Source organism: Salmo salar, chromosome ssa02, assembly GCF_905237065.1.
Source record: "Salmo salar chromosome ssa02, Ssal_v3.1, whole genome shotgun sequence".
NCBI classification, from domain to species: Eukaryota; Metazoa; Chordata; class Actinopteri; order Salmoniformes; family Salmonidae; genus Salmo; species Salmo salar.
The window spans coordinates 40060111-40086054 of NC_059443.1; the positions used below are offsets into that span (position 1 = coordinate 40060111).

Sequence of the window (25944 nt, forward strand, 5' to 3'; positions counted from 1 at the left end):
GGCCACAGCAATTAAATGGTGTCCCTAGGCCCTCGATCGGTGCAGCCATTATCATGTGGGTGACAACACTGCAAATTGGGCCTTTCCATTCAATATGTTGGCTATATGTGTGGGAATATGGTTGTACATGCGTGTGTGTGTGTGTGTGTGTGTGTGTGTGTGTGTGTGTGTGTGTGTGTGTGTGTGTGTGTGTGTGTGTGTGTGTGTGTGTGTGTGTGTGTGTGTGTGTGTGTGTGTGTGTGTGTGTATACGTACGCAAGGTGCATGCAGGGAAGTGTACAGGTTGTGGAAACAGGACCATAGGGAGGATAGGACCAAGGAAAGGAGAGATGGAAGCGAGTAGGGTTTCTCAATGGGTGCCTCCTGAGATAGCCAGCGTGTGAACATTGTCTGTGTGTGTAGTATGGGGGGGGATCTGGTGGCTTTTATATAGCTCTCTCTGTCTCTCCCACTCCCTCCAGCCATCAATTAGTGGGCTTGGGTTCGTGAAGGCCTCACGTTATTTCACAGAAGCCTTTGTTTCTGGCGCATTGATTCGCTCTATCCTCTCTCTCTGTTTCTCTCTCCACCTATCTCTCTCTGTGTGAGCGGGCGCCCCAGCGTTTGAAGGTTAAGATAAGACACAAGGCAGGTTACTCCCGCTCCTCCTCGCTTCTTTACTGGGTTTGGGCTCGGTAGGGCCAGGGCCTCCCTGGGAAGAGGACCTGAAGCAGAGTCCAAAGAGCTTTTAAACAGAGGAACACAGATGTGGCCACCAAGAGCAGAGCCCGTATTCACAAAGCACCTCAGAGAATAAATGTGACTATATGGACAATGGGTACCTAATCCAAGATTCACACTCTGAAACGCTGTGTGATTACAGGCCCAGCGCTTCAACATATAGCTCCATCAGACACACTTCAAAACACTCTGTTTTGTAATTTAATACGATGATTGTAATAGAATTTGAATTACTTGTCAGCCGAGACCCAGCAATGCAATAAAGTGCACTAGTATGTGAGCAGGACTGCTTGCACACTGTTTAAATAAAGGCACTTGCGTAAGGTATAAATTAGCCTTTACTGTGGTATTGTGTCCCTGTCCCTCTCTCACGTTCTTCCAGCCTGTTATCCAGCCTAGCCAGCTGTTTTCCCTAGAAGGTGAAATCAGACAGTGTGTGTCTAATGAGGGGCTAGACATCACCACCCCTTAACCCTCCATCCCCACTCCCCCACCCCAGACACTGGGACAGGGAGAGGGGGTCCCAGCCCCATCCATCACAGCCTCTGACCCGCCCCGCGGTGCTGAAAAGACCATGGTTATCACTCACCCCTGACATGGCCATCGATGGTCCCCCTCTCCCTCTCTCCTCCTTTCTCCTCCACTCATTCTCCCATAGCTGCAGTCATTCCGACGGACCTTTCACCTCCTGTCATCTCTCCCACCTACCTCCATCACCCCTCCTCCAAAATGCCAGCACTCTCAACAGATTGGTGTTTATTGGACAGAATTAACAAATCATAATACGATCAAATGTTGGGAAAACCCCAGCAGGAACCAATCACAATGGTCAAAATATGAGGACACCATTTTGAATGCCCTCTGGTTATTAACCAATCAGAATAATACAAAACGCCAGAAAACCCCAGAAGAGACCAATCGCGATGCTCAAAGTAGTAAGAAGACGAGAACACCATTTGGAAAGAGCTAATGTGAGTACACATGTCACGGGTGTGAGGATTTGCATGTTTAATTTCAGAAGCATTTCTATTCGATGATTAGCCTGTCACTCGTTTACTCGATTACATTTGGCATAGTCGGCAGGATGTTACATATCTGCTGTTGGGTTTGGGTGCGCACTTTGTTTATGACTGAATTCGGGAGTGTTATGTTTCGAGAGCACTCAAGCTGTTCTGAGTTGGTGTTCCCAGAGACGAAGACCTTATTGTCCCCAAGCCCTCTCCCCTTTATTACATATGTATGTGTTGATTGCAGGAAAACAACAATACAAGTGCATGGCATTACCACTAACAATAACAGTGATGGTTGCTCTCCTACTCGGCGTTGGCTGGTTATCCGGCAGACCCCGGTGTTGCCATCCGACTGGTGTGAAATGTTGCCAGAAGGGCCAGCTTCAGAATATTGTGAATGGGAATTGAAGTTCATCTCTCATTAATGTTTCCGTTATATATGAGATAATGTTGAAATGAGAGCTTTGAAGTCAATGTTTGGTCAAACAAATGAAAACCTTGGAACTCAGGTGAATGTGTGTGAATATGCAACATGGTCTCATTAAAATATTGCATAATAGTGATGTTTAACCATTGCGGTTATATGTCATGTAAACAGACATATTCGTTATATGTCCTTTCCATATTCGTTTTTTGTCACTTAGGTGACATATGACTAATTAGTTAGAATGTTGTGAGTATACGAATAATACTCTACATTGGGCCTATGCTGGGTAGATGTGTTAAATTGATACAGTGCCCGCAGAACAATGGGCACACATGACGTCCTCAATCTTAGGGTTCAGAGGTCACCTAGGCCACCCACGTCAACAAGCTGTCACAAGTGAGAGTGGAATGCGTCAGTCCAGACCAAAACCTTAGCTCTGCCACTCCTCGCACCGCCATCACGATACACCCAAAACTATGCAACACCCCCGTCAGCACTTAGTCCTAAGACCCCTTAGTCCCAGAGACCTCCCCACCCACCCTTTCTCCCCCCTCTGGCCCATTCACACAAAACCACACATGGGCGTGCGCAGACAACAGCCATCACTGATGCCCTTCTGATTCTTTGCCTCTGATTCTCCTGGCATCTGGGTGGAGGGAAAAAGGTTAGACTGTTTGTGTGTGCCTCAGAGAGAGAGAGAGAGAGACAGAGTGTGTGTGTGTGTGTGTGTGTGCGTGTGAGAGAGAGAGAGAGAGAGAGAGAGAGAGAGAGAGAGAGAGAGAGAGAGAGTGAGTGAGTGAGTGAGTGAGTGAGTGAGTGAGTGAGTGAGTGAGTGAGTGAGTGAGTGAGTGAGTGAGTGAGAGAATGTGAGTGTGTGTATGTGTGTGTGTGTGTGCGTGCGTGCGCATGTGTGTGTGCCTGGGCGTGTGGTGCTTGCTTGCGTGCATGCGTGCGTGTGTGTGTGTGTGTGTGTGTGTGTGTGTGTGTGTGTGTGTGTGTGTGTGTGTGTGTGTGTGTGTGTGTGTGTGTGTGTGTGTGTGTGTGTGTGTGTGTGTGTGTGTGTGTGACTGAGGTGACGAGCATTCGGGGGGAGATGTCCCACAGCAGTGGCTCATGAATGGCTGCTGTTGTGAGCGTGGCGGGGAAACGCGTCGGAGGCCTGGCCTACGCACAGCAGCCACTTGAATGGGTGGAATTCAAGATGGCCGAATAGACGAGCCGATGCGCGCAGACTGAAAACAATGCACCCTCACACTCTCTACTTCTCTCTCACTTTATCTTCCGTTGACTCTCTCTCTCCTCTCTTTGACACTAGCTTCTCATTATTTCATTATTCTCCTTCCTTTTCTGTATTTTCTGCTCTCCCTATCTTTTGTAGTTCCATTGTAACACCTCATTTCCTCAATAAGGGGATTCAACACCTTGAATGTATGGTTAATCAAAAAAGGTTGATTGATTGATTGATTGGCCTATTTCTTAAATAATAGATCCATATAGAAAGGAGAAAAACGCACACAAGATGGATTTGAAAGGCTGTGATGTTCCTTTCTTCTTGGTGCTTGCAATGAGAAATAGCTGAACCATTAAAATAAAGTAACAGAGAAGGAGGGAGAAGGGAAACCATGCTGTAATTGATTTGAAGTGGTCATTTTATGATTGATCTGCTGATTAGCTGTCTTAGCGGTCTTCCCCTTGTTAACAGCAGACATACGCCTTCACTCAGGGGATGTCAAGCAGGCCTCCAGTGGTTTACACCCCTTTATCCTCTCCCCACCCAACCTTCCTCAATATTCCTACCCCCCAATGGTAGCCTACATCCACCATATGACCATAAAAGGAAGAAGAGACAGGAGGATAGGACAAAAAGGCTACTCCCATTAAACATCTGTCACACTATCCTAATATTTACACTTGCGCACACACTAACCCAACAGGTCAAGGGTGACAGATCTACCCCAGGTCAAACAATGTGGTAACTATTTCCATTTAAGTGGTTATAGGTCAACTCTCTCAGATTGCAGGTGAAAACACCAGACAAGAGAAAGCCGAGAGGAATTAAGTCCAGAGAAATTAGGAAGATCAGTCAAGTATAGACATGAATTCTAAAATGACCGACAAGTTTAAAGATATAGTATTTCCTTGGGTCAGGCACCTCAGATGTAGCCATCTCCACTGGCAAGCACCTGGTAGTGAGAGGAGGACAGCCAGACTGCAGAGCACTCCATTCTCTTTTCCTCACAGACAGATACAGTACATCAACACCACCCAAGCACTGTACAGACATGGAAGAAAAACGGAAAAATAGAAGAACAGGAGATTTCAAGACGTAAAAGAGCAGCGTGTTCAAAGAGATTGAAAAGGGAGAGAAAAAAACAAGTCTTGTTTTGAGGGGCCATTGTTCCTTGGCTGGGTCCTGGGCGTAGGCGGACCAGTGTAGATTAGAGGGAAACATTATCTCTCTCTCCACTCCGGCCGGGGCCAGTTTACTGGCACGGGCCCCGGCTCCTCTTGGTAATTGAGTCTCTGAGTGGCCCTTGTCCACCGCAAACAAAGTAGCGGCTTGTTGGAGAGGGCAACTCTCTGAGGGTGACTCCCTGCTCTCTCCTCCTCTCTTCTCCCCTCTGGGCCTAGACCCGCCACAGGGCTACCGGAGTTCAAGCGTGGCCACGTGTTACCCATTAACCCTCCCACAATGGACCTCTTGAGTCACAAAATTTTGGGTCCCATAAAAACATTATTGTCCAGCTCCTGGGATCATTTGTCCACTCCACAAAGGAATAGAGAAAACCAAAATGTTAACCCGGCCGGTCTCATCCGGGCGCATTTTTCAAATACTGCCCCCCCAAACCCCCGCCCCATTGGACCGCATTGCGCCCACTTTGACGTCCTTCCCAGTGCCGGTGCCCACGGAGCTCTGCCTCCGACGCCACGGAGCTCTGCCTCCTACGCCACAGCGGTCAGAGGAAAGGTATGTAAAAGGTTGCCCTGGTCAAAGATCTGCTGCTGCCTATAAAATGCCATTTTGTCCTTATTTTGCCCATTAAAAAAAACAAAAAGACAAAATGCTCCTTTGTTTTCTGCAACCATCACCAGGTGGTTTGATTTATACATTTTTGGACCCCTTTTTACTGAACGTTCCTGGGAAAAAAATATCCTGCCCCTTTTCAGATACATAAGTATGTGAACCCATCAGGGTTAGCCTCTGATGGTCGTTCCTCCTTCTCTCTTTAAACACAACCACTTTATATGGCTGAGATCCTTTATTGTGTGTACCTGCCTGCTGAGTGAATGGGCAAGGTCATGCCACCCTATTAACCATATTAAAACCTGGCCCCATTATGGTAATTCAAGTTAAGGTTGCTTAGCGCCCGTCAATTAACCCTGATGGATGACTCTATGATTAGCAGTGAAAGGTACAGTGCTGCCTACACGCTGCTTTGCTTTCACAATCCTCTTGACGAGTACTGTGACCTCAGTCATGTCCACTCAGGTCAGTTCCCAGCTAGAATTTCTGGTCACCTCACGTCTGCATTTCCTGAACGTTAGTATAGAAACGTTATAAGAAGGTTAAATGGCGGGTATTCAAAACATTTCCCAGAGAGATTCCCAGGGATCTTCGTTAACACATTCTAGAAATGTCAAAAACAAACAAAAATCATCTCCAAGCATTGTTATAACCATTATGGCATGTCCTTTAACTAAAGTTGATCACATTTATGGAACACTGTCATGCTAACATTAACCAAATTGTGACCTCTTTTGAATGTTACCAAGCATTGTAGGAACCTTCACTGTTTGCTGGGGTTGGACCAGAATGTCTGTTTACTAAATTGGAAAAGAGTCACATCAAAACTCTGAAAACTGCTGTAGACCATGCCTCTGTCACACACATTCTATCAACTCAACAAACATTTTGTCAACTCATGGTAAAAAAGTGGTGTTTTATGATATAGTGCACATAGGGGTTATATTACAGCAAAGGAAGCACTTTTCTCCCAGGCATTTGCCAGACGACATCAATAGAGTAGTATATCAGGAGGTACGGTGGAGTGGTTGGGTCTCTGTTCTAGAAATAATGGGTCTGTGTCCTAAATGGCACCCTATTACCTTTGTAGTGTACTCATTTTGACCTGGGCCCATAGTGCACTATGTCGGGAATATGGTGCCATTTGGGACGCGGCCTAGGAATGGGACTTTAGATACTAAGATGATTATCGAAGTGATACCTACCTGACTTCAAGCCTTGTTTTACATCTTCCGGCTGAACTATAACTGAAGATACACAACTGACAATGACAAAAGCATCAAACAATTTCTCCTAGAATAAAAATATAGTGTTTACAATTGGGAAGCTTGTCCTGTTTGTATGATAGAACCCCCCCCCCCCGCTGACACACACACACCGTTCTCCACCCCATCCTCCCCCATCCTCTCCTCCTCTCGGAGCGGCCCTGACTGGGTCCTTCTGGGAGGAGAGCGCATTCTCCTTTCATCCCCTGTTAGAGGACAAACATCAGTCCCATCTCGCTGCCCATCCATATTCATGAGCCTCTTATAAATATCTGATAGCAGCCTCGCTACAGCTGTTTAGCTCCGAGAGCAACGTAGTGAGCCCTGCTATACGCACACACACACTGAGACACGCACACACACACAAAAAGACAGAGACACACATACACAGGCACACGCACAGTGGTCGGAGGAGGCCTGATCTTGGGCCTTCATCTCCCCAAAGCTGTGCCTGCCATCGTGGCCCCCTGATAGCATCGGCTCATTGTCGGGGTATCGCCAGTGCTATAATTAAAGCGTAAGTGTGACCGCCAAATGAGAGAAGAATCCTTAAGTGCCGTATTTACCTTCCTCTCTGACAGCCCTGGTGCTTATCAGAGAGCTGGTGTTTTATTAAAGGAGCCGGGAGAGAGAGAGAGAGACAGGGGCTTCTCAAAGACCTAGCTATCGCCCGAGTTGCGCACACACACACTCTCGCAGGCACGTACATACACACACACACAAACACACAGACACTTGAATGGTCGTTACTCATCTAAACTAGAGGAGAGGATTTTCAAGTGTAGCTGCCTACCTTGGAGGCTTTTCAGAATTTTGACATAATGAACTTGGGTAGTTTGTAACTACACTGAACAAAAGAATAAATGCAAAGTGCAACAATTTCAAAGATTTTTCTGCGTTCCAGTTCATAGAAGGAAATTGAAATAAATTCATTAGGCCCTAATCTATGGATTTCACATGACTGGACAGGGACGCATCCATGGGTGGGCCTGGGAGGGCAAAGGCCCACACACTTGGGAGCCAGGTCCAGCCAATCAGAATAATTTTTTCACCAAAAAAGGGTTTATTAGAGACAGAAACACTTCTGAGCGTATGGAAAATGTCTGGGATCTTTTATTTCAGCCCATGAAAACTGGGACCAACTCTTTTCATGTTGCGTTTATATTTTGTTCAGTATAGATTCATTCATCTGTGCTTTCTGTGCAACTAGCTTGTTTTAAGTATCATGTAGGCTACAATGGGCACGTTCGTTTTGCACCGGGTGGGTGGAGATTTCACTTTAGAAACAATGGAATGGCCTAAAGTGAGAAAAATCCGTCCACACAGGGAACCACTACCTTGAGATGTAACTGCAAAGTGCAAACAGAACATGGGGTTACAATAATTAAGTTTTACATGAGGTTGCTGTTTTCTAGACAGAGTTACAATTACTGTGTTGTTAGCCAACATTAACCTTGGCCTATTCACGTCATTTCCAATAAATCTCAGTGCATTTTATTCCTTGCTTTTTATTTCCCTATAGATTTGTGATGAAAAGCCTTGCCACCATTTACAATGCAGAACTCATCTGAGAGGAAAACAGAAGGGCCCTCTACCTCAAGCTTCAGATTAAAAAGGTGATATGCACACGGCATACCTCCATATCTCCGCTCGTCTGCTAGCCTAGTGGTTTCCCATCCTAATCACATCCCTGGAACTGATACAGAGTGAGAGAGAGAAAGAGCAGAGAGAGAGAGAGAGAGAGAGAGAGCAGAGAGAGAGGGAGCAAGAGAGAGCGAGAAAGAACGGCAGAGAGCGAGAGAGAGAAAGAGCAGAGAGAGCGAGAGCAGCGAGCGGAAAGAGAGAGAGAGAGAGACAGGGGAGGGTGGGTGGTTGGTTGGTTGGGAGAACATGAGAGAGCGAGTAAGAGGGGACAAAAGAGAGAGAAAAGGGTGAGGGAGAGAGAGAGAGAGACACCGAGATCCTGAGAAGGAAAAGAGAGAGAGAGAGGCTGAGATACTGAGAAAGGAGAAGCAATCTGGAAATCAAATGCCAACACAACTGCCTCGCGTTCTGCCGAGGCACAGATATTGGTGACAATGACAATATTCAAAGGTGACATTGCAATCAAGGGGACATTGGACAAATGCTGGCAACAGTCTGAGTCTTACAGGAGGGCGACTAGGAACACAACCAACTGCACTTCTGAGGAACTTTCTGTTGGTTTTCATGTACAGATACCGCTTCCAGTCTCCTCTACTCCAACTCATTAGAAACATTAGAATTGCTGATGCATGCAAGAAAAATTCATTTTGCTTCGGTCTCAAGAATATCTTTGTTCTTTTTCCAATACAAATAGAAGGACATTTAAATATTGTGCTCTCCCTCTCATGTATGTGTGTACGTGCAAGCGCTGTTTGAATGTGTGTGTGTTTGCGTCCACCTGCACGTTTTTTTCACTAAGAGTATTTAAACTTAAAGATAAGCACCATTGTACCCTGTGGACCAGAATAATACTACAGCATCAACATAAACCAGAGGAGGGGCGGGTAAAGCGGTGAAATGTACACCACAGCAACGATTTTTTTTATTTAAAGGAACTCACTCCGGCTTTAAACTTACTGTTCAAAGTTGTAATAGTAGAATGCGCAAGGTGCAATTTCGAAATTGGGTATTGCATCATCAGTTCCTCTTGTCATGTTACTCATTGCATAGCTTAGAGAGCTATTTATAACTCCAGATCAACTAGCCCATGTCAGCTTATGTTTTTTTATTTGTTTTTTTTTAGCCCATAGATATTGCTGTAATTTTTTTGTCACTCAAATATCACATAAATACACAGTAGACATGTCAAAATGTATAGAATTGCAAGAAAATGTGCTTTAAAACGGCAACATTTTCTTTGCACCCCATGACAAAATGTGTAGAATTGCAGGAAATAAGCTTTAGACCTGCACAATTCTCACCACCAACCAGAGGGATGTGAACAGTTTGTGTCATGAACAGTGCTTGTACCCATAGAAATACACTTGGCGTGGGTGCATGGGGGTGCATGGGATTTTCCCCAATACTGGAGTGAAACACTATAGTGTAACTAAGTTCAAAAAGAGCAACACAGAGGTGTGGTACTGAAACTAAGGGAGAATATGCAATTACAAGACGTCAGAGTGAACTAAAGACAAACAAATACTCACTACCATGAGGGTGGAAGCAAAGTTAAGAGAGGGAAAGAATAAGGGGGCAGGGGTAAAGAAGAAGAGGTATCAGACAGGAGCTGGAGAGAGACAGAGGGAATGTAAAAATGGGGGATTTGTTAGGAAGGGGGGGATGAAACAGAGGGAGGATGAGCGGAGTGGAAGCAGACAGAAAGAGAGTGAGAGGAAATGAGGTGAGAGGTGCCGGGAGAGAGAGAGAGAGAGGGAGAGCATTACAGGCACATAGAGAGAATAGAGGATAACAGAGAGCGAGAAGTAGGGAGAGGAAGGAGGGAGAGAGCATTACACATACACAGAGAGAGAGAGAGAGAGAGAGAGAGAGAGAGAGAGAGAGAGAGAGAGCGACAGAGAGGAGAGAGTAGAAGACAGAGAGAGAGAGAAAGAGAGAGGAAGTGTTTCTAGAAGCTAGCTAGCGTTGTTTCTTATTACCGATGCCGAGCGCCTTCCTTGGCTCCTCTCCCACACCTCCCGGCTCATTACAGCCTGGGCCCTTGCTGCCAGCGCGCCCCCATCCCCTATCCCACTGTACCCCCTACCCCCCCATAATCACGCCCGCAATCACAGCCTCTAATTAGGTTAATTAATTTGTATCAGCCCTTGTAGGGACCTGGCTGATGAGGCAGCCATAATAGCGTTAGCGCTTGCCTCTTTCTCATAAAAAGAGAGAGAGAGAGAAAGAGAGAGATAGGGGGGATAAGCGTTGTCTATTTAAGACTGAGACAACCCCGCCACCTGGGACGAGACAGGGCCATAAACCATGGGGGATCGTCCCACCAAGACCCCCCCTCCTTCCCATACACACAACATCCCTCCCTCCCAACCTGTCCCTACCCCCAGTACTCTTAATATTCATAGACCCATGGTGTGATATCATCTGTTGGTGCATTCACGTCCATTGGGCATCATGTCCATTGGGACGGAAGCATTCCTATATTGGTGTTTGGTGAGAGAGAGTCAGAGTCAGAGAGACAGAGAGTGAGAGAGTGAGAGACAAAGAGAGTGAGACAGAGAGACAGAGACAGAACCATATGATTATCATATCATGTGGTGAGCCTTGGTGCGTGGTGGACGTCTTTGGCATCGTTGTGATGTCGTCAGAGACCTCCGAGGCATCACATTACAATCAGCGGCTCGGCTCGCCACTCATCAGGACACTGACGAACACACTGATTAAAACAGAGATCTGATTACAGCAATCACACCCGTGCCACGGTGTCGCAATGCCCTGCACATACACACACACACACACACTTACACATAATCGCAAACACATACACACACAAACTGATAGAACGAAAGAGATTAGATCATGTCATGTCAGATCATGAGGAAAATGAGAGGATGGGGGGGGGGTAGAAAAGAGACTCAGTTAGAAAGTGGAAAACAAAAAACAACTAGACCTTGATGCTTCTCCAGGACCCTGGTAAGGAGGCCTGAGTGTATGTCTCTGTACCCCTGACAACTCTCTCGCTCTCTGGGGTGTTGACGCTCTCTCTCTGAGACAGACACCCAGACAGACAATGACACAGGGGAGCCGGTAGACAAGGACAGATCCGGTAGTTAAAACGTAATGAACACGTCCCTGAGGCACGCGCCCAACGTCACAGGAGAATGATGGTCTGACGGTAATACACGGGCAGATGGGTGCGCTCCATGCCCAGTTCTACACCCCCCCCCGCCTCCTCCCTCCCGCTGTACATTGCTCCCCCCGGCCCATCCTGTCCCCTCACCCGCAGTGTACCCCCTGTAGGTCTGATGGGGCGCTGGCGGGGGGGGGACCCCTATCGTGATTTAGGCTCCCATGCAAATTTAATCAATTCGAGTACCTCTCGCCAGCCAGCCCCGTAGCTCATTAGAGGCAATTTAAAGGGGGATCTGTGATCCCCACCTAACACACACACACACACACACACACACTGAGCATGCACACACATGCATGTGAGCATGCACACAACACTGTCAGGGTTGTAAAAGATTTTCCTTCAGACGTCTTCCCTCTGGCACGAAGCCATCCTGAGTGCCAACCCCCGCCCGCCCCCTCGGTCTTTCCAGTATCCACTACTTCAAACACACAGTGACACCAAACTCAAGTTAAAGGGAAGAGATTTAACGATAAAGCCTAGCTAGATACTATCCTCCTCTCTCCAATCCATTCTTTAACCCCCCTCTCTCTCCTCAACCCCAGGCTAACTCTTTCTTCTCTCCTTTTTCTGTCTCTCGCTCTCTCCTCCTCCCTATCAGTCTCTCCAGTGTAATTGGAGGATCGATTAGCGCTATCATTAACCATCTGTTAACCTCTCCTCCTACGAAGGCTGTCTTTGAGCAAGAGCAGAGCTGAGCAGCCAGAGCAGAGCTGAGCAGCCAGAGCAGAGCTGAGCAGCCAGAGCAGAGCTGAGCAGGTAGAAACTCCAGTGGAGTGGTAGAGTGTTGGGTCCTGCAGGGATCAACTGCTAGTCATGGGCTCCCGAGTGGCGCAGCGATCTAAGGCATTGCATCTCAGTGCTAGAGGCATCACTACAAACCCTGGTTAGATTCCAGGCTGTATCACAACCGGCCATGATTGGGAGTCTCATAAGGCGGCGCACAATTAGCCCAGCGTCGTCCGGGTTAGGGTTTGGCCGTAAATAAGAATTTGTTCTTAACTGACTTGCCTAGTTAAATAAAGGTTAAATAAATAAATAAAATAAAAACTCAACGCAGGCCATGGGGGTTGCTTGGGACTACTACACTGATCAAAAATATAAGCGCAACATGTAAAGTGTTGGTTTCATGTGCACACACTTGTACATCTCTGTTAGTGAGCATTTCTCGTTTGCCAAGATAATCCATCCACCTGACAGGTGTGGCATATCAAAAAGCTGATTACAGCTGTCACACCCTGATCAGTTTTCACCTGTCCTCGTTATTGTTTCCACCCCCTCCAGGTGTCGCTTGTTTCCCCCAGTGTATTTATCCCTGTGTTTTCTGTCTCTCTGTGCCAGTTCGTCTTGTATGTTCCAAGTCAACCAGCGCTTTTCCCCGTATTCCTGCCTTTGCTATTCTCTTTTTTTCTAGTCCTCCCGGTTTTGACCCTTGCCTGTTCTGGACTCGGTACCCGCCTGCCTGACCATTCTGCCTGCCTTGACCACGAGCCTTTCTGCCACGCTGTACCTCGTGGACTCTGATCTGGTTTTGAACTTTTGTCTGTCCACGACCATTCTCTTGCCTACTCCTTTTGGATTATTAAACATTGCAAGACTCCAACCCTCTGGGTCTCGCCTTGTGTCATAATACAGCATGGTCATTACACTTTAAAATGTGCAGTTTTGTCACACGACACAATACCACGGTTTTAAGGGAGTGTGCAATTGGCATGCTGACAGGAGGAATGCCCACCAGAGCTGTTGCCAGTGAATTTAATGTTAATTTCTCTACCATAAACCGCCTCCAACATCATTTTAGAGAATTTGGCAGTACATCCAACCAGCCTCACAACCACAAACCCCGTGTAACCATGCCAGCCTAGGACCTCCATATCCAGCTTCTTCACCGGCGGGATCGTCTGAGGGGTATTTATGTGTGTAATAAAGCCTTTTGTGGGGAAAAGCTAATTCTGATTGGCTGGGCCTGGCTGTCAATTGTGTGGGCCCCTGCCCAGTCATGTGAAATCCATAGATTAGGGCCTAATTTATTTCAATTGACTGAACTGTAACTCAGTAAAATCTTTTAAATTGTTGCATGTTGCATTTATTTTTTTGTTCAGTATATAAGGTTTATATGAAATGTCAGTTTAATTAAGGATTTTTAAGCCTTGAGACAATTGAGACAATGTATGCCATTCAGAGGGTGAATTCAGTTTCCCATGTGTATCAAGAATGGTCCACCACCCAACGGACATCCAGCCAATTTGACACAAATGTGGGAAGCATTGGAGTCAACGTGCACCAGTTTCCCTGTGGAATGCTTGACACCTTGTAGTGTCCATGCCCCGACGAATTGAGGCTGTTCTGAGGGCAAAAGGGGGTGCAACTCAATATTAGGAAGGTGTTCTTAATGTTTTGTACACTCAGTGTAAAATCAAGCCGTTTTGATGGCCATTGAACACAGACACTTAGCTTAACACACCCTAAAGGTGTATGTATTTTTCCCCAAAACATGACTGTATAATTAAGTAATAAGGCCCGAGGGGGTGTAGTCTATGGCCAATATACCACCAATAAATTTGATTTTCTTTGAATTAGAGCTGGAAAAATAAGTGTTTTGCCATACCCATAGTATGCAGTCTGATATACCACAGCTGACAGCCAATCAGAATTCAGGGCTCAAACAACCCAGTTTATAACAGCACATATTAAACTGGTATACAGTAGGCCTACATACAAACATATTCAACTGGTATACAGTAGGTCTACATACAAACATATTAAACTGGTATACAGTAGGTCTACATACAAACATAATAAACTTGTATACAGTAGGCCTACATACTGTCATGTTCGTTGGAATGATTGGACCAAGGCGCAGCGTGAGTAGCGTTCCACATCTTTTATTAGAAAGTGGAACTAAGCAAAAAAAAAAAAGAATAAAGAATAAACGAAACGTGACAACAATGCAACTACACATAAACAATATCCCATAACCCACAGGTGGAAAAAATGCTACTTAAGTATGATCCCCAATTAGAGACAACGATAACCAGCTGCCTCCAATTGGGAGTCATACAAATCACCAAAACATAGAAAAACTAAACTAGAACCCCACATAGAAAATAATAACTAGAAAACCCCCCAGTCACGCCATGACCTACTCTACCATAGAAAATAAGAGCTCTCTATGGTCAGGACGTGACGTACCCCCCCCCCCTGGGTGGACCCAGCCATGGACCCAGGCTGAACACTGTGCCTGGATTGGGAACCAACGCAGAAGAAGACTCTGGCCTTGGAGCTGGACTGGACGCCGTGCTTAGACTGGGCATCGACGTAGGGGAAGGCTCCGGCCATGAAGCGGGACTGGACGCTGGACCAACGCCGAAGAAGACTCTGGCCTTGGAGCTGGAGGTCCCGAACCATTGACTGTCTCAGGAGGTTCCGGACCGTGGGCCATCTCAGGAGGTTCCGGACTGTGGGCCGTCTCAGGAGGTTCCGGACCGTGGGCCGTCTCAGGAGGTTCCGGACCGTGGGCCGTCTCAGGAGGTTCCGGACCGTGGACCGTCTCTGGAGGTTCCGGACCGTAGACCGTCTCTGGAGGTTCCGGGCCGTGGACCGTCTCTGGAGGTTCCGGGCCGTGGACCGTCTCAGGAGGTTCCGGGCCGTGGACCGTCTTAGGATGTTCCGGGCTGTGGATCATCTCAGGAGGTTCCGGACTGTGGACCGTCTCAGGAGGTTCTGGACTGTGGACCGTCGTTGGACATTCCGGACTGTGGACCGTCGTTGGAGGTTCCGGACTGTGGACCGTCGTTGGAGGTTCCGGACTGTGAAACGTCGCCGGAAGCTCTGGACTGGAAACTGTCGACGGAACGCCGGAAGTTCTGGACTGGGAACTGTCGCCGGAAGCTCTGGACTGCCGACCGTCGCTGGAGGCTCTGGACTGCAGACTGTCGCTGGAGACTCCGGACCTTGAATCGTCTCTGGAGGCTCCGGGCCATGGCTCATCACTGGAGGCTTTGAGCATAGAGCTGGCACAACGCGTCCTGGACAGATGACCACCTTCACACAGCAAGTGCGGGGAGTTGGCACAGGACGCACTGTGCTGTGAAGGCGCACTGGGGGCACAGTGCGTAGAGCTGGGACAACGTGTCCTGGACAGATGACCACCTTCGCATACAAATATATTAAACTGGTAAACAGTAGGCCTACAGTACATACAAACATATTAAACTGGTATACAGTAGGGCTACATACAAACATATTAAATTGGTATACAGTAGGTCTACATACAAACATATTAAACTGGTATACAGTAGGCCACATACAAACATATTAAACTGGTATACAGTAAGCCTATATACAAACAAATTAAACTGGTATACAGTAGGCCTACAGTACATACAAACATATTAAACTAGTATACAGTAGACCTACAGTACATACAAACATATTAAACTGGTATACAGTAGGGCTACATAAAAAACATATTAAACTGGTATACAGTAGGTCTACATACAAACATATTAAACTGGTATACAGTAGGCCACATACAAACATATTAAACTGGTATACAGTAGGCCACATACAAACATATTAAACTGGTATACAGTAGGCCTATATACAAACATATTGGTATACAAATCAAATTTCAAATCAAATGTATTTATATAGCCCTTCCTACATCAGCTGATATCGCAAAGTGCTGAACAGAAACCCAGCCTAAAACCCCAAACAGCAAGCAATGCAGGTGTAGAAGCACGGTGGCTAGGAAAAACTCCCTAGAAAGGCCAAAACCTAGGAAGAAACCTAGAGAGGAACCAGGTTATGAGGGGTGGCCAGTAAACTTCTGGCTGTGCCGGGTGGAGATTATAACAGCACATGGCCAAGATGTTCAAATGTTCATAAATGACCAGCATGGTCAAATAATAATAATCATAGTAGTTGTTGAGGGTGCAACAAGTCAGTAACACAAGAGTAAGTGTCAGTTGGCTTTTTCATAGCCGATCTTTGAGAGTATCTCTACCGCTCCTGCTGTCTCTAGAGAGTTGAAAACAGCAGGTAGCACGTCCGGTGAACAGGTCAGGGTTCCATAGCCGCAGGCAGAACAGTTGGAACTGGAGCAGCAGCACGGCCAGGTGGACTGGGGACAGCAAGGAGTCATCAAGCCAGGTAGTCCTGAGGCATGGTCCTAGGGCTCAGGTCCTCCGAGAGAGAGAAAGAAAGAAAGAGAGAAAGAGAGAATTAGAGAGAGCATATTTAAATGCACACAGGACACTGGAAAAGACAAGAGAAATACTCCAGATGTGACAGACTGACACTAGCCCCCCGACACATAAACTACTGCAGCATAAATACTGGAGGCTGAGACAGGACGGGTCAGGAGAAACTGTGGCCTCATCCGATGAAACCCCCGGACAGGGCCAAACAGGTAGGATATAACCCCACCCACTTTGCCAAAGCACAGCCCCCACACCACTGGAGGGATATCTCCAACCACCAACTTACCATCCCGAGACAAGGCCGAGTATAGCCCACAAAGATCTCCGCCACGGCACAACCCAAGGGGGGGCGCCAACCCAGACAGGAAGACGCACCCCTCCCAGGGACGGCATGGAAGAACACCAGTAAGCCAGTGACTCAGCCCCTGTAATAGGGGTAGAGGCAGAGAATCCCAGTGGAGAGTCTACATACAAACATGTTAAGTGCAATATTCAAGAAACAACGTTATATATAGCTGTGAATTGAAACTTGTTGCGTCCCTCTTCCTCTTAACCAGGCTGCACGTTCATGTTCCTAAAACAGTTCAGAGTCAGTGTCATGCCCTGCAGCTGTGTAAATGACATAGGGCGCACCCCCGCCCCGCCCCATTCCTCACCCCCTCCTATAACTGGTGACACGCAAGACCTTAACAAACCTCCAGGGTATCAGAGTGGGGGGCACACAGGATGCCCTGTGCATGTCGGAAAAAAGAGCTCAAACTACCAAACAATGCAGAGGAAGAGGAATCCTACATCAATATCTTCCAAATCGGAGGATCACCCTCCACCCACCGACCCCCCTGCTCCCCCACCAACCCACTCCAGCCTACCCTCTCCAGGCTCTGGCTGAATGAAAGGCGGGCTTCAGGGGGAAACAGTGGACTGTCTGTTGCGGCCGGACAGAGGGACAGAGGGGTCCCGGAACTGCGCACACAGCGGTATGACCGCTGTGGCCCATGCCGCCCCCTCCTACCACCACCCTCACCGCCCCTGGTCCTGGTCCTGAAGGTCCTGACGAACGCACACTCCTCTGGTCATGTGACGCAGAGAGAAAGAGGTAGGGTAAGAGGGAGGAGAGAGGGATGGAGTAGGGAGGAAAAGAGAGGAGGGAGAGGAAAAGACCAATAAAGGGAGAGTGAGGGAGAGAGAGAGAAAGAGGGTGGGAGGGAGGAGGGACGTCAGTCACACCGCCACCGGGTAGGACAGGACTCATGCACAGAGGGTCAATATTGAAATGCCACACAAGGATTCATGTTAAGTAGCTCTGTGGCTGTGTGTGCGTGCGTGGGTCAAAGTGCGCTACATCATCGTGACTTATCTCGATAATCTTGAATATTATTGACTATTGCTCATGAAAATTTGAATTCCAAATCTAGCCAGAAGGAAACACTTCTTATTTAGTATTTTGAGGAACCAAAATATTCCATCGGTCTGGTTTTATTTTGATACCTCTGGCTGTGTAGAAACAGGTGAAAAGTTTGACCTCTTTGACTATGTTGAGTTGTGTTAAGGCTATGGTGTCCATATTAAGACTATGTTGAGTTGTGTTAAGGCTAAGGTGTCCATATTAAGACTATGTTGAGTTGTGTTAAGGCTATGGTGTCCATATTAAGACTATGTTGAGTTGTGTCTATGGTGTCCATATTAAGACTATGTTGAGTTGTGTTAAGGCTATGGTGTCCATATTAAGACTATGTTGAGTTGTGTTAAGGCTATGGTGTCCATATTAAGACTATGTTGAGTTGTGTTAAGGCTATGGTGTCCATATTAAGTCAGTCTCAGAGTCAAAATAATTGGAGCTGCTTCGTATGAGGCCTAACCTAAAGGCCTAACCTAAAACATCACTCCCCATTTCCTTTTGGCCTCTCCTTAACAGCCATCTCACCTTTGCTATGGTCAGCACCACAACCGCCAGACCCAAGCTCAGTCCTCCACCCCCCAGGCCTGGTGACATTTGTGCAGGGCTCCCTCTGTCCTCCCATGGGTCCCAGGAGAAGCTGATGGATGGGGCCTGTTTATGAAGCTGCTGCCACCACAATGATCAATCAAGCCTGACTCAGAGTGATCTGGGCTCAGGGCCTGCAATTTTCTGTTTGTGAGAGAGCTCAACACACACACACACACACACACACACACACACACAGATCGGCTCTTTCTCAAACACACAGCAAATCTCTTGCAGCTCCTTTCCTGATGAACACACAAACACACACGTTCACAGTACATACAAACACGCACAAAGGTGTGTACATGTGCACAAACACACACAATCTGACTCAGTTTCAAGCAATGAATCTAAATGGATCAATTTCTAGAGTGGGATGTTTTCCTTTGAGTCGATTTGAATTCTTGATAGCAACACATTTAAAGTTCTGGAATGGCATAGTCAAAATCCAGACCTAAACCTGATTCAGATGTTGTGGCAGGACCTGAAACGTACTGTTGATGCTCAACAACCCACAAATGTCACTGAGTTAAAGGAGTTCTGTATGGAAGAGTGGGCAAAAATTCCTCCACAGGGATGTGAATAGACTGATCAACAACTACACGAAGCGTTTGGTTGCAGTCATTGGCACAACCAGTTATTGAGTGTAAGCGGTCAATTTTTCACACAAATGTTTTTATTAATTTGTGAAAATTAGAAGAAAAAAAACATAACTCCAATTTGACATTATGGGGTATATTGTGTGTAAGTCAGTGACAAAGTGTCTACATTCAATCATTTTAAATTCAGGCTGTAAAACAACAAAATGTGGAAAAAGTGTATGAATACTTTCTGAAGGCACTGTAGCTAGCTACATTGACTAGCTAGGTTCACAATGTAAAAAGCAACTTGTGAAATTAGAGGATGATTTAGTACAACCACTAGCAACATTTGAATGAATATTTACGAAAACCTGTAACAAAGCTATTGTACTTACGCATAATCGATGAATATGGTACGGTAGAGTAAGGGAAAATAGAGTAAAGAGGCTCTTCCCCTCTGCTTTCAAAACAACATGCTCTGTGTAGCAGGTAGAATGTCACATTAACACGACACTGATGGCAAAGCAACGCTTATAGTGGAGCTGAAGTGTAAAGGGGCAATTTGGGTGTTGCATAACTTTGTTAATAAAATAAAGAAAATCATTATTAACATTGTGTTATTTATTCACTCAGGTTCCCTTTCTCTAATATTAGGTTTTGGTTGAAGATCTGAACATTCAAAAATCTCAAATTTGGATTTCCACCGGTCTAATATCCATTGCTTGTGTCTCTTGGCCCAAGCAAGTCTCTTCTTCTTATTGGTGTATTTTAGTAGTGGTTTCTTTGCACCAATTCGACCATGAAGGCCTGATTCACACAGTCTCCTCTGAACAGTTGATGTTGAGATGTGTCTGTTACTTGAACTCTGAAGCATTATTTCGGTTGCAATTTCTGAGGCTGGTAACTCTAATGAACTTATCCTCTGCAGCAGAGGTAACTCTGGGTTTTCCCATTCCTGTGGCGGTCCTCATGAGAGCCAGTTTCATCATAGCACTTGAATAAACTTGACTGACCGTATTGACTGACCTTCATGTCTTAAAGTAATGATGGACTGTCATTTCTCTTTGCCTATTTGATCTGTTCTTGCCATAATATGGACTTGGTCTTTTACCAAAGAGAGCTATCTTCTGTATACCAACCCTACCTTGTCACATCACAACTGATTGACTCAAACGCATTAAGGAAAGAAATTCCACAAATTAACAAGGCACACCTGTTAATTGAAATGCATTCCAGGTGACTACCTCATGAAGCTGGTTGAGAGAATGTCAAGTGTGCAAAGCTGTCATCAAGGCAAAGGGTGGCTACTTTGAAGAACCTAAAATATATTTTGATTTGTTTAACACTTTTTTTGTTACTACATGATTCCATGTGTTATTTCACTGTTATTCTACAATGTAGTCAATTTTAAAAATAAAGAAAAACCCTGGATTGAGTAAGTGTGTCCAAACTTTCGACTGGTACTCTATATCAATGACAATTCTTATTAGTCTTATGTTATGTAGACCATAATTGGTCTTTAAACAACGCAAAGAAAATACTAACTACACTATAACGTTCTTGAATTGAGCAGTCCTGAGCGGCGAGAGCAAGTTAAGCACAGCTGTACTTACTTCAAATCTTCCATCTAGACCCTCTGCCAAAATAAAGGAAACACCAAAATAAAGTGTCTTAATAGGGCGTTGGGATACCATGATCCAGAACAGCTTCAATACACCTCGTCATAGATTCTCAAGTGCCTGGAATTCTATTGGAGGGATGCGACACCATTCAACAAAAAAAATCTATAATTTTGCGTTTTGTTGGTGATGTAGAGCAGGCGCCGCTCCAGAATCTCCCATAAGTGTTCAGTTGGGTTGAGAACGGATGACAGACGGCCATGGCATATGGGTTACATAGTGTTCATGTTCTTCAAACCATTCAGTGACCACTTGTGCACTGTGGATGGGGGCATTATCATCCTATGGGGGCATAGCCATGGTAGCCAAATGCCCCGAATAATGGCGTGCCCAATATTTTTTATACATGACCTTAAGAATGATGAGGCTGGGATGTTAATTGCTTAATAAAATCAGGAACCACACCTGTGTGTAAGCACCAGCTTTCAATATACTTGGTATCCTTTATAATATTTACTCAAGTGTTTACATTATTTTGGCAGTTACCTGTACATTGATGAGGTACACTAGTGCCATCTACTGGTCGTAGAACTGAACAGCATGAGATTGATAAAATGCTCATATGAACCTATAAAAATGACATTTGGCATAGACAAGATTGAGGCTTTAGAAATTGGTCTCAAAACAATTTATTCATACAATAATCAAACTTATATCCTTTGATAAATATGTACAAAAACTCTGCATTGCTGCAACCATAGAGATCAATTTATGCCTCTAACAACAATTGAGGGTATTCCTTGACCATTTCACTTGTCCATATCCACATGAATTGCAATAGGAAAACCAAAGTCCACATTATTGTCCGATGAAGACCGACTGGTGATTGTATAACAGGCCACAGAAATGTCTGGTTAATGATGCGTTTCCTGTTCAAAGAGGTTAACCTTTCTCATCGCTTCCTCTTAGCTTCATACTTGTAGACGGCAGAGGCATTGACCGTCTCTTTGCTCACCTTCACCTTCTTGTTCTTATCCTGGACAGAGAGGAGACACCATAGAGATGGTAATACTGTTGAACATTCTATTGTTTAGTGTGTCATCGTATTCTGTGGGAGACACACACAAGCACAACGAGGATCAAAGAAACCTCCAATATAGTTAACAAGCAGGCTGTTCTTTCTATAAGTAGATGCCCCTTTGGGACAGTGGATAAAATCAGATGAAGTAGAACAGAACCCAATTGAAAAGCCTAGAATTAAGCACAACTTGTCCACCAGAGGGGGGAAATGTACCTTTGGCTTTGCTGACATGTGACACGCCTAGAAATACCCCATCAATACAATTATCATGGGGAAATCCATGTCTTTCCCAACCACCGTCTCAAGCATTACAAATCATTAAGCTTCTATGGCTTGTAGTCATCCCCTACTCACATGTAGGTCTTTGCGGGTCTGGATCTTCTGGCCAATGACAAACATCTTCTTCTCCCGGTCAATCCGCTGGGACAAGATCTTATACTGGTGCTTCCTCTGTCTGGCCAACTTCTGCAGAGAGGAAAACATACACAACCATCAATACATGTAACAGAGAAATACCCTATAGAGAGCTGAATAACCATACACCATCATCATCATTTATGCTAACAAAGGCCTTAAATGAAAGACTGGAATGGTCGCAAATGTACAAACTCTACCCACCCGGTGCCCTGGGTGAGATAAAACGAATGTACCCATTGCTGAGGAACAGTGTGGCTGTCAGGCTACACAGGGACAGTCCTGACTGACCTTTATACTGAGAGGTTCCACGGCGCCCTGGATGGTCTTGCTCTCCAGCGTATGGAGGGTGGGCCGGTTGTACACTCTGTCCACCAGCTCAGGAGCTGTATCCAGGTGGCTGGCCAGGTCAAAGTCCGCTACTGTAGTGGAACACAAAACCAGGAGATATCAGGGCTCTGTCAGTTTCAGATGGTCTTTAAAAAACAGTCTTCAGTTAAAAGAAAGATTCACCCATTTTGAATGTTCTATCATATTTGTGCATCTCTGAGCGATGTTCTATCGATTCCCGGGGTCATTTCACGTTTCATGTGTATCTGAGCTATTTGCCATTCAAGCAGGCAGAGATACAGCCGCTGGACCAGACATTTTTCCTTTAACTATTCATAAAGCGTCTCAGAATGAGAGTGCTGATCTAGGATCAGTTTTGCTTTTTACATTGTAATGAATTACATTACAAGGACAGGGGGACATGATCCTAGATCGGCTCTCCTATTCTTAGACGCTTTATGAATATGGGCCCTAATTCCTTGGTGTACAAGAAGAATGTTTGTATGTATGACAAAAGTGGAAGGCCTTCTGTATGACATATCCAATGCAATACTACAAAATAACACTGCGCAGTGTGTATACACTTTGCTTGGAGTTCGTATTAATGTATTCCTCTACCTTTTTGCTTCGAGTCCATGTAGAAGGTGTGCCCATTTCTCTGTTTGCCGTCAGCGTCCAGGAGATGGAGTTCCGATTTCAACCTCTCAATTTTCTGAAGGCAATTCAAAACACTTAAGCCTGCACTTTCACCACTGTATACCACCATTGACAACTTCAGTGATTGAACTAAGTGGGTACAAGAAAGCAACAGTCTGCACATTGCACTCCATGGGATAAATTGTTGTTCAATTGTTTTTCATAGGCTCTTAAATGGTGCCGACTGGCATAGATTCCCTCACAATTTCACACTGTACATTTTTACAGGAAATGGTCATTCAAGAACATAAGGAATAGTTTATTCCAGTTTACAAGGCACCACAGTGAGCTCTTACCTTGCCCTCAGCCACTCTCTTCATCTCCACATATCTGATATCCTGCGTCCTCATCACCTTCCTCTGTTCCTCTGTATTTTCCTCCTCTGTTCCTTTAGCCTTATTTGCCACATGCACTCCATCCTTTCAGAACACAAGAGGACCAGAGATGGACACAAGAGGACCAGAGATGAGGGGATTTTATTATCAGACTGCAGAAATGGCACAACAATGAATCTATCATGTTTTACTTTCATTCTTATACCAGCAAGGATGAAATATGGACATGGTAAAACAGTCAAACATGAATGACCATATATAGGTTAGCTATTGTATTAGCCCGAGTGTCAGTCTGTTTGTGCCATCATGCCAACTGATTATCACGCTTGACAATGAGCAATGGAGTTGGCAAGTGCACAAATAGATCCGGGACCAGGCTACTCTTGTATAACCTGGTCCCAGACCTGTGCGGTCTTACTCCATTGTGTTTGGATTGACAATGACCAGAGGAGTTGACAAGACAGCACAGACCTGGGACCAGGCTAAGCAACATCCCCTGAGTGATGACTTACCTTAAGCTGAGAGCTGACCATCTTGAAATAGAACTCATCAGGGTTCTTGTCCAAGGCTTTTTTACGCAAAGCAGCAAGGGTGTTCTGTTTTTTGTGGTAGTCACTGAAAATGTCCAAAAAAGGGTATAAGATCAGCAACCAAATCAAATCTGTACATGGACCACACATCGTGTGGTAGCACATGTGACACATGTGACAGTTCAGCAAGGTGAATAAGGGGTGGGTATAATTTGTGTAACGTTCCAACAGGAATCTGTTCCAAAAACGTAGTAAATAACAAGGTTGCCAACAAACAACACATATAAAGTTGTATAGCGGTCGAATAAGATACAGGGTAAGGAGCGGGCTATTTCATACATTTTTTTCACTCACCACGTTTATTCCGAAAAATGTCTGTCCTCACTCTGGTAGCCTATGGACAAACATTAAGAATAAGCTACGTGATGAGTTGATGCCTGTTCGGCAGCTAGTTAGCTAGGTGAATTGATCGTGCTACTGTATGCGTTGTTTGTTAGCAACCTTGTACTTTACGAAGTTTTTGGAACAGATTCCTGTCGGAACGTTCCACAAATTATACCCACCCGTGAATAAGTGTTAATAGAATATCTATGAATTAGATTGACTTACTCTGCACGAAGTTTGTAATCTTTCTTCTTTTCAAGATGTCCCAGATGTTTTCGAAAACCAGGCTGTGGCACAAAATGAAACAGATTATTAGTTAGTTATTACAGTAGGCAACAGGAACCAAATGCACATTATCGCTAGCAACATAATGCTACATGTCAACAACCACCAATCAATACTTTACACATTGGTAGCTAAACAAACAACAACAACATTGCTTCCTGGAAAGCTAACGTTAGCTAGCTAAAGTAACAACTATCTCATCCTTAAAAATGATTTTTTTTTAAACTATCTCATCCTTACCTGGGATCTTTCTTTGTGATTTTTTTGTTGGGACTTCAATGCCTTTCTAAACGATGACATATTGACAATTTTCAAAGTAAAAAAATCTATCAACTGTCTGGCTAACGACAAAGCTAAGATGCAAATGCCTCAAAATTCTTCCTTAGTAAAACACGTGGGTATACAGGAAGCGCTACTTCACTTTTCATTTAAGAAGATTCGCTATTTCTTCTCTCCGCCCGCTACCACATGTAGTACAAATCAAACCAATGATATCATGGTGAGCTCTCTTGATGTTATGGTGGGTGAAATTAGTGCTGACGAAATATTAATATATGTTTAGAATTTCCGTTAGTGTCATTATTCACATCAACAAAATACACATCAAACTTTTGTTGACATTATCAGATGTGGTTGTTGCAATATTCGCAATTAAACAGCAGGTGACAATGTTGCACACATTTTGACAATTACCCAGGCACACTAAACTGAGGGGCTTAAAATATGTATTATTATGCATGTATATTGTTATTAATGTCAATTTTCAGGGTGCATTTAAAAAGTAGCTTTAACTTCCGTTAATGTGAGGATAATCAAATAAAAATCTGTGATAAGACAACCAAATAAGCCATTTAGCACAGTAAATCCTTAAAGTTTTATTGCGTTGAAAGTTTTACATAAAATGTTTTACTGTGGCTTTAAAATATAAACTTTGGCAATCTTTCTTCAAGCAGACCAAGGCAGATGCCAACATCCTGCTAGAGACACTAAGCACACATCACCACATTAGCTTTATATGGACTGTTTAAGCATCCAACACTGGGATTGTCTGGTCTGTTCTGTCTCATGCTGCACAATGCCAGGCTTGGAACAAGGAAGAGCTCCATAACAAACCCAGGTCACTTCACTAGTCAGTTTATATGTCTTGGCCGCAGTTTTGATGCTCCAAATTACTTTGGTCACTGTAATGAAGGCCTGCCTTTGCCAAAGAAGTTGTTTAA

At 45.1% G+C, this 25944-nt stretch overlaps 1 protein-coding gene across 1 annotated transcript; it reads right to left on the reverse strand.

Annotated features, from left to right (window-relative positions):
- Nucleotides 1-21342: 21342 nt before the first annotated feature.
- Nucleotides 21343-25211, reverse strand: utp11 (UTP11 small subunit processome component). Its single transcript, XM_014166677.2, has 8 exons — nt 24965-25211; nt 24665-24726; nt 24038-24140; nt 23487-23609; nt 23113-23206; nt 22456-22586; nt 22105-22215; nt 21343-21705 (listed from the first exon to the last, which is right to left on the reverse strand). The coding sequence occupies exons 1-8, from the start codon at nt 25022-25024 to the stop codon at nt 21622-21624; spliced, it is 768 nt and encodes a 255-aa protein (XP_014022152.1). The 5' UTR covers nt 25025-25211; the 3' UTR covers nt 21343-21621.
- Between the last annotated feature and the right edge of the window lie 733 nt (nt 25212-25944).

Bases quoted from the DNA above. Each gene is read 5' to 3' on its own strand.
- utp11 (XM_014166677.2), bottom strand. From the start codon at position 25,024: ATGTCATCGTTTAGAAAGGCATTGAAGTCCCAACAAAAAAATCACAAA. The intron at 22,587-23,112 runs GTAGAGGAATAC...GTTCCACTACAG, and splicing joins CATGGACTCGAAGCAAAAAG to TAGCGGACTTTGACCTGGCC. The intron at 22,216-22,455 runs GTCAGTCAGGAC...TCCTCTCTGCAG, and splicing joins TGGAACCTCTCAGTATAAAG to AAGTTGGCCAGACAGAGGAA.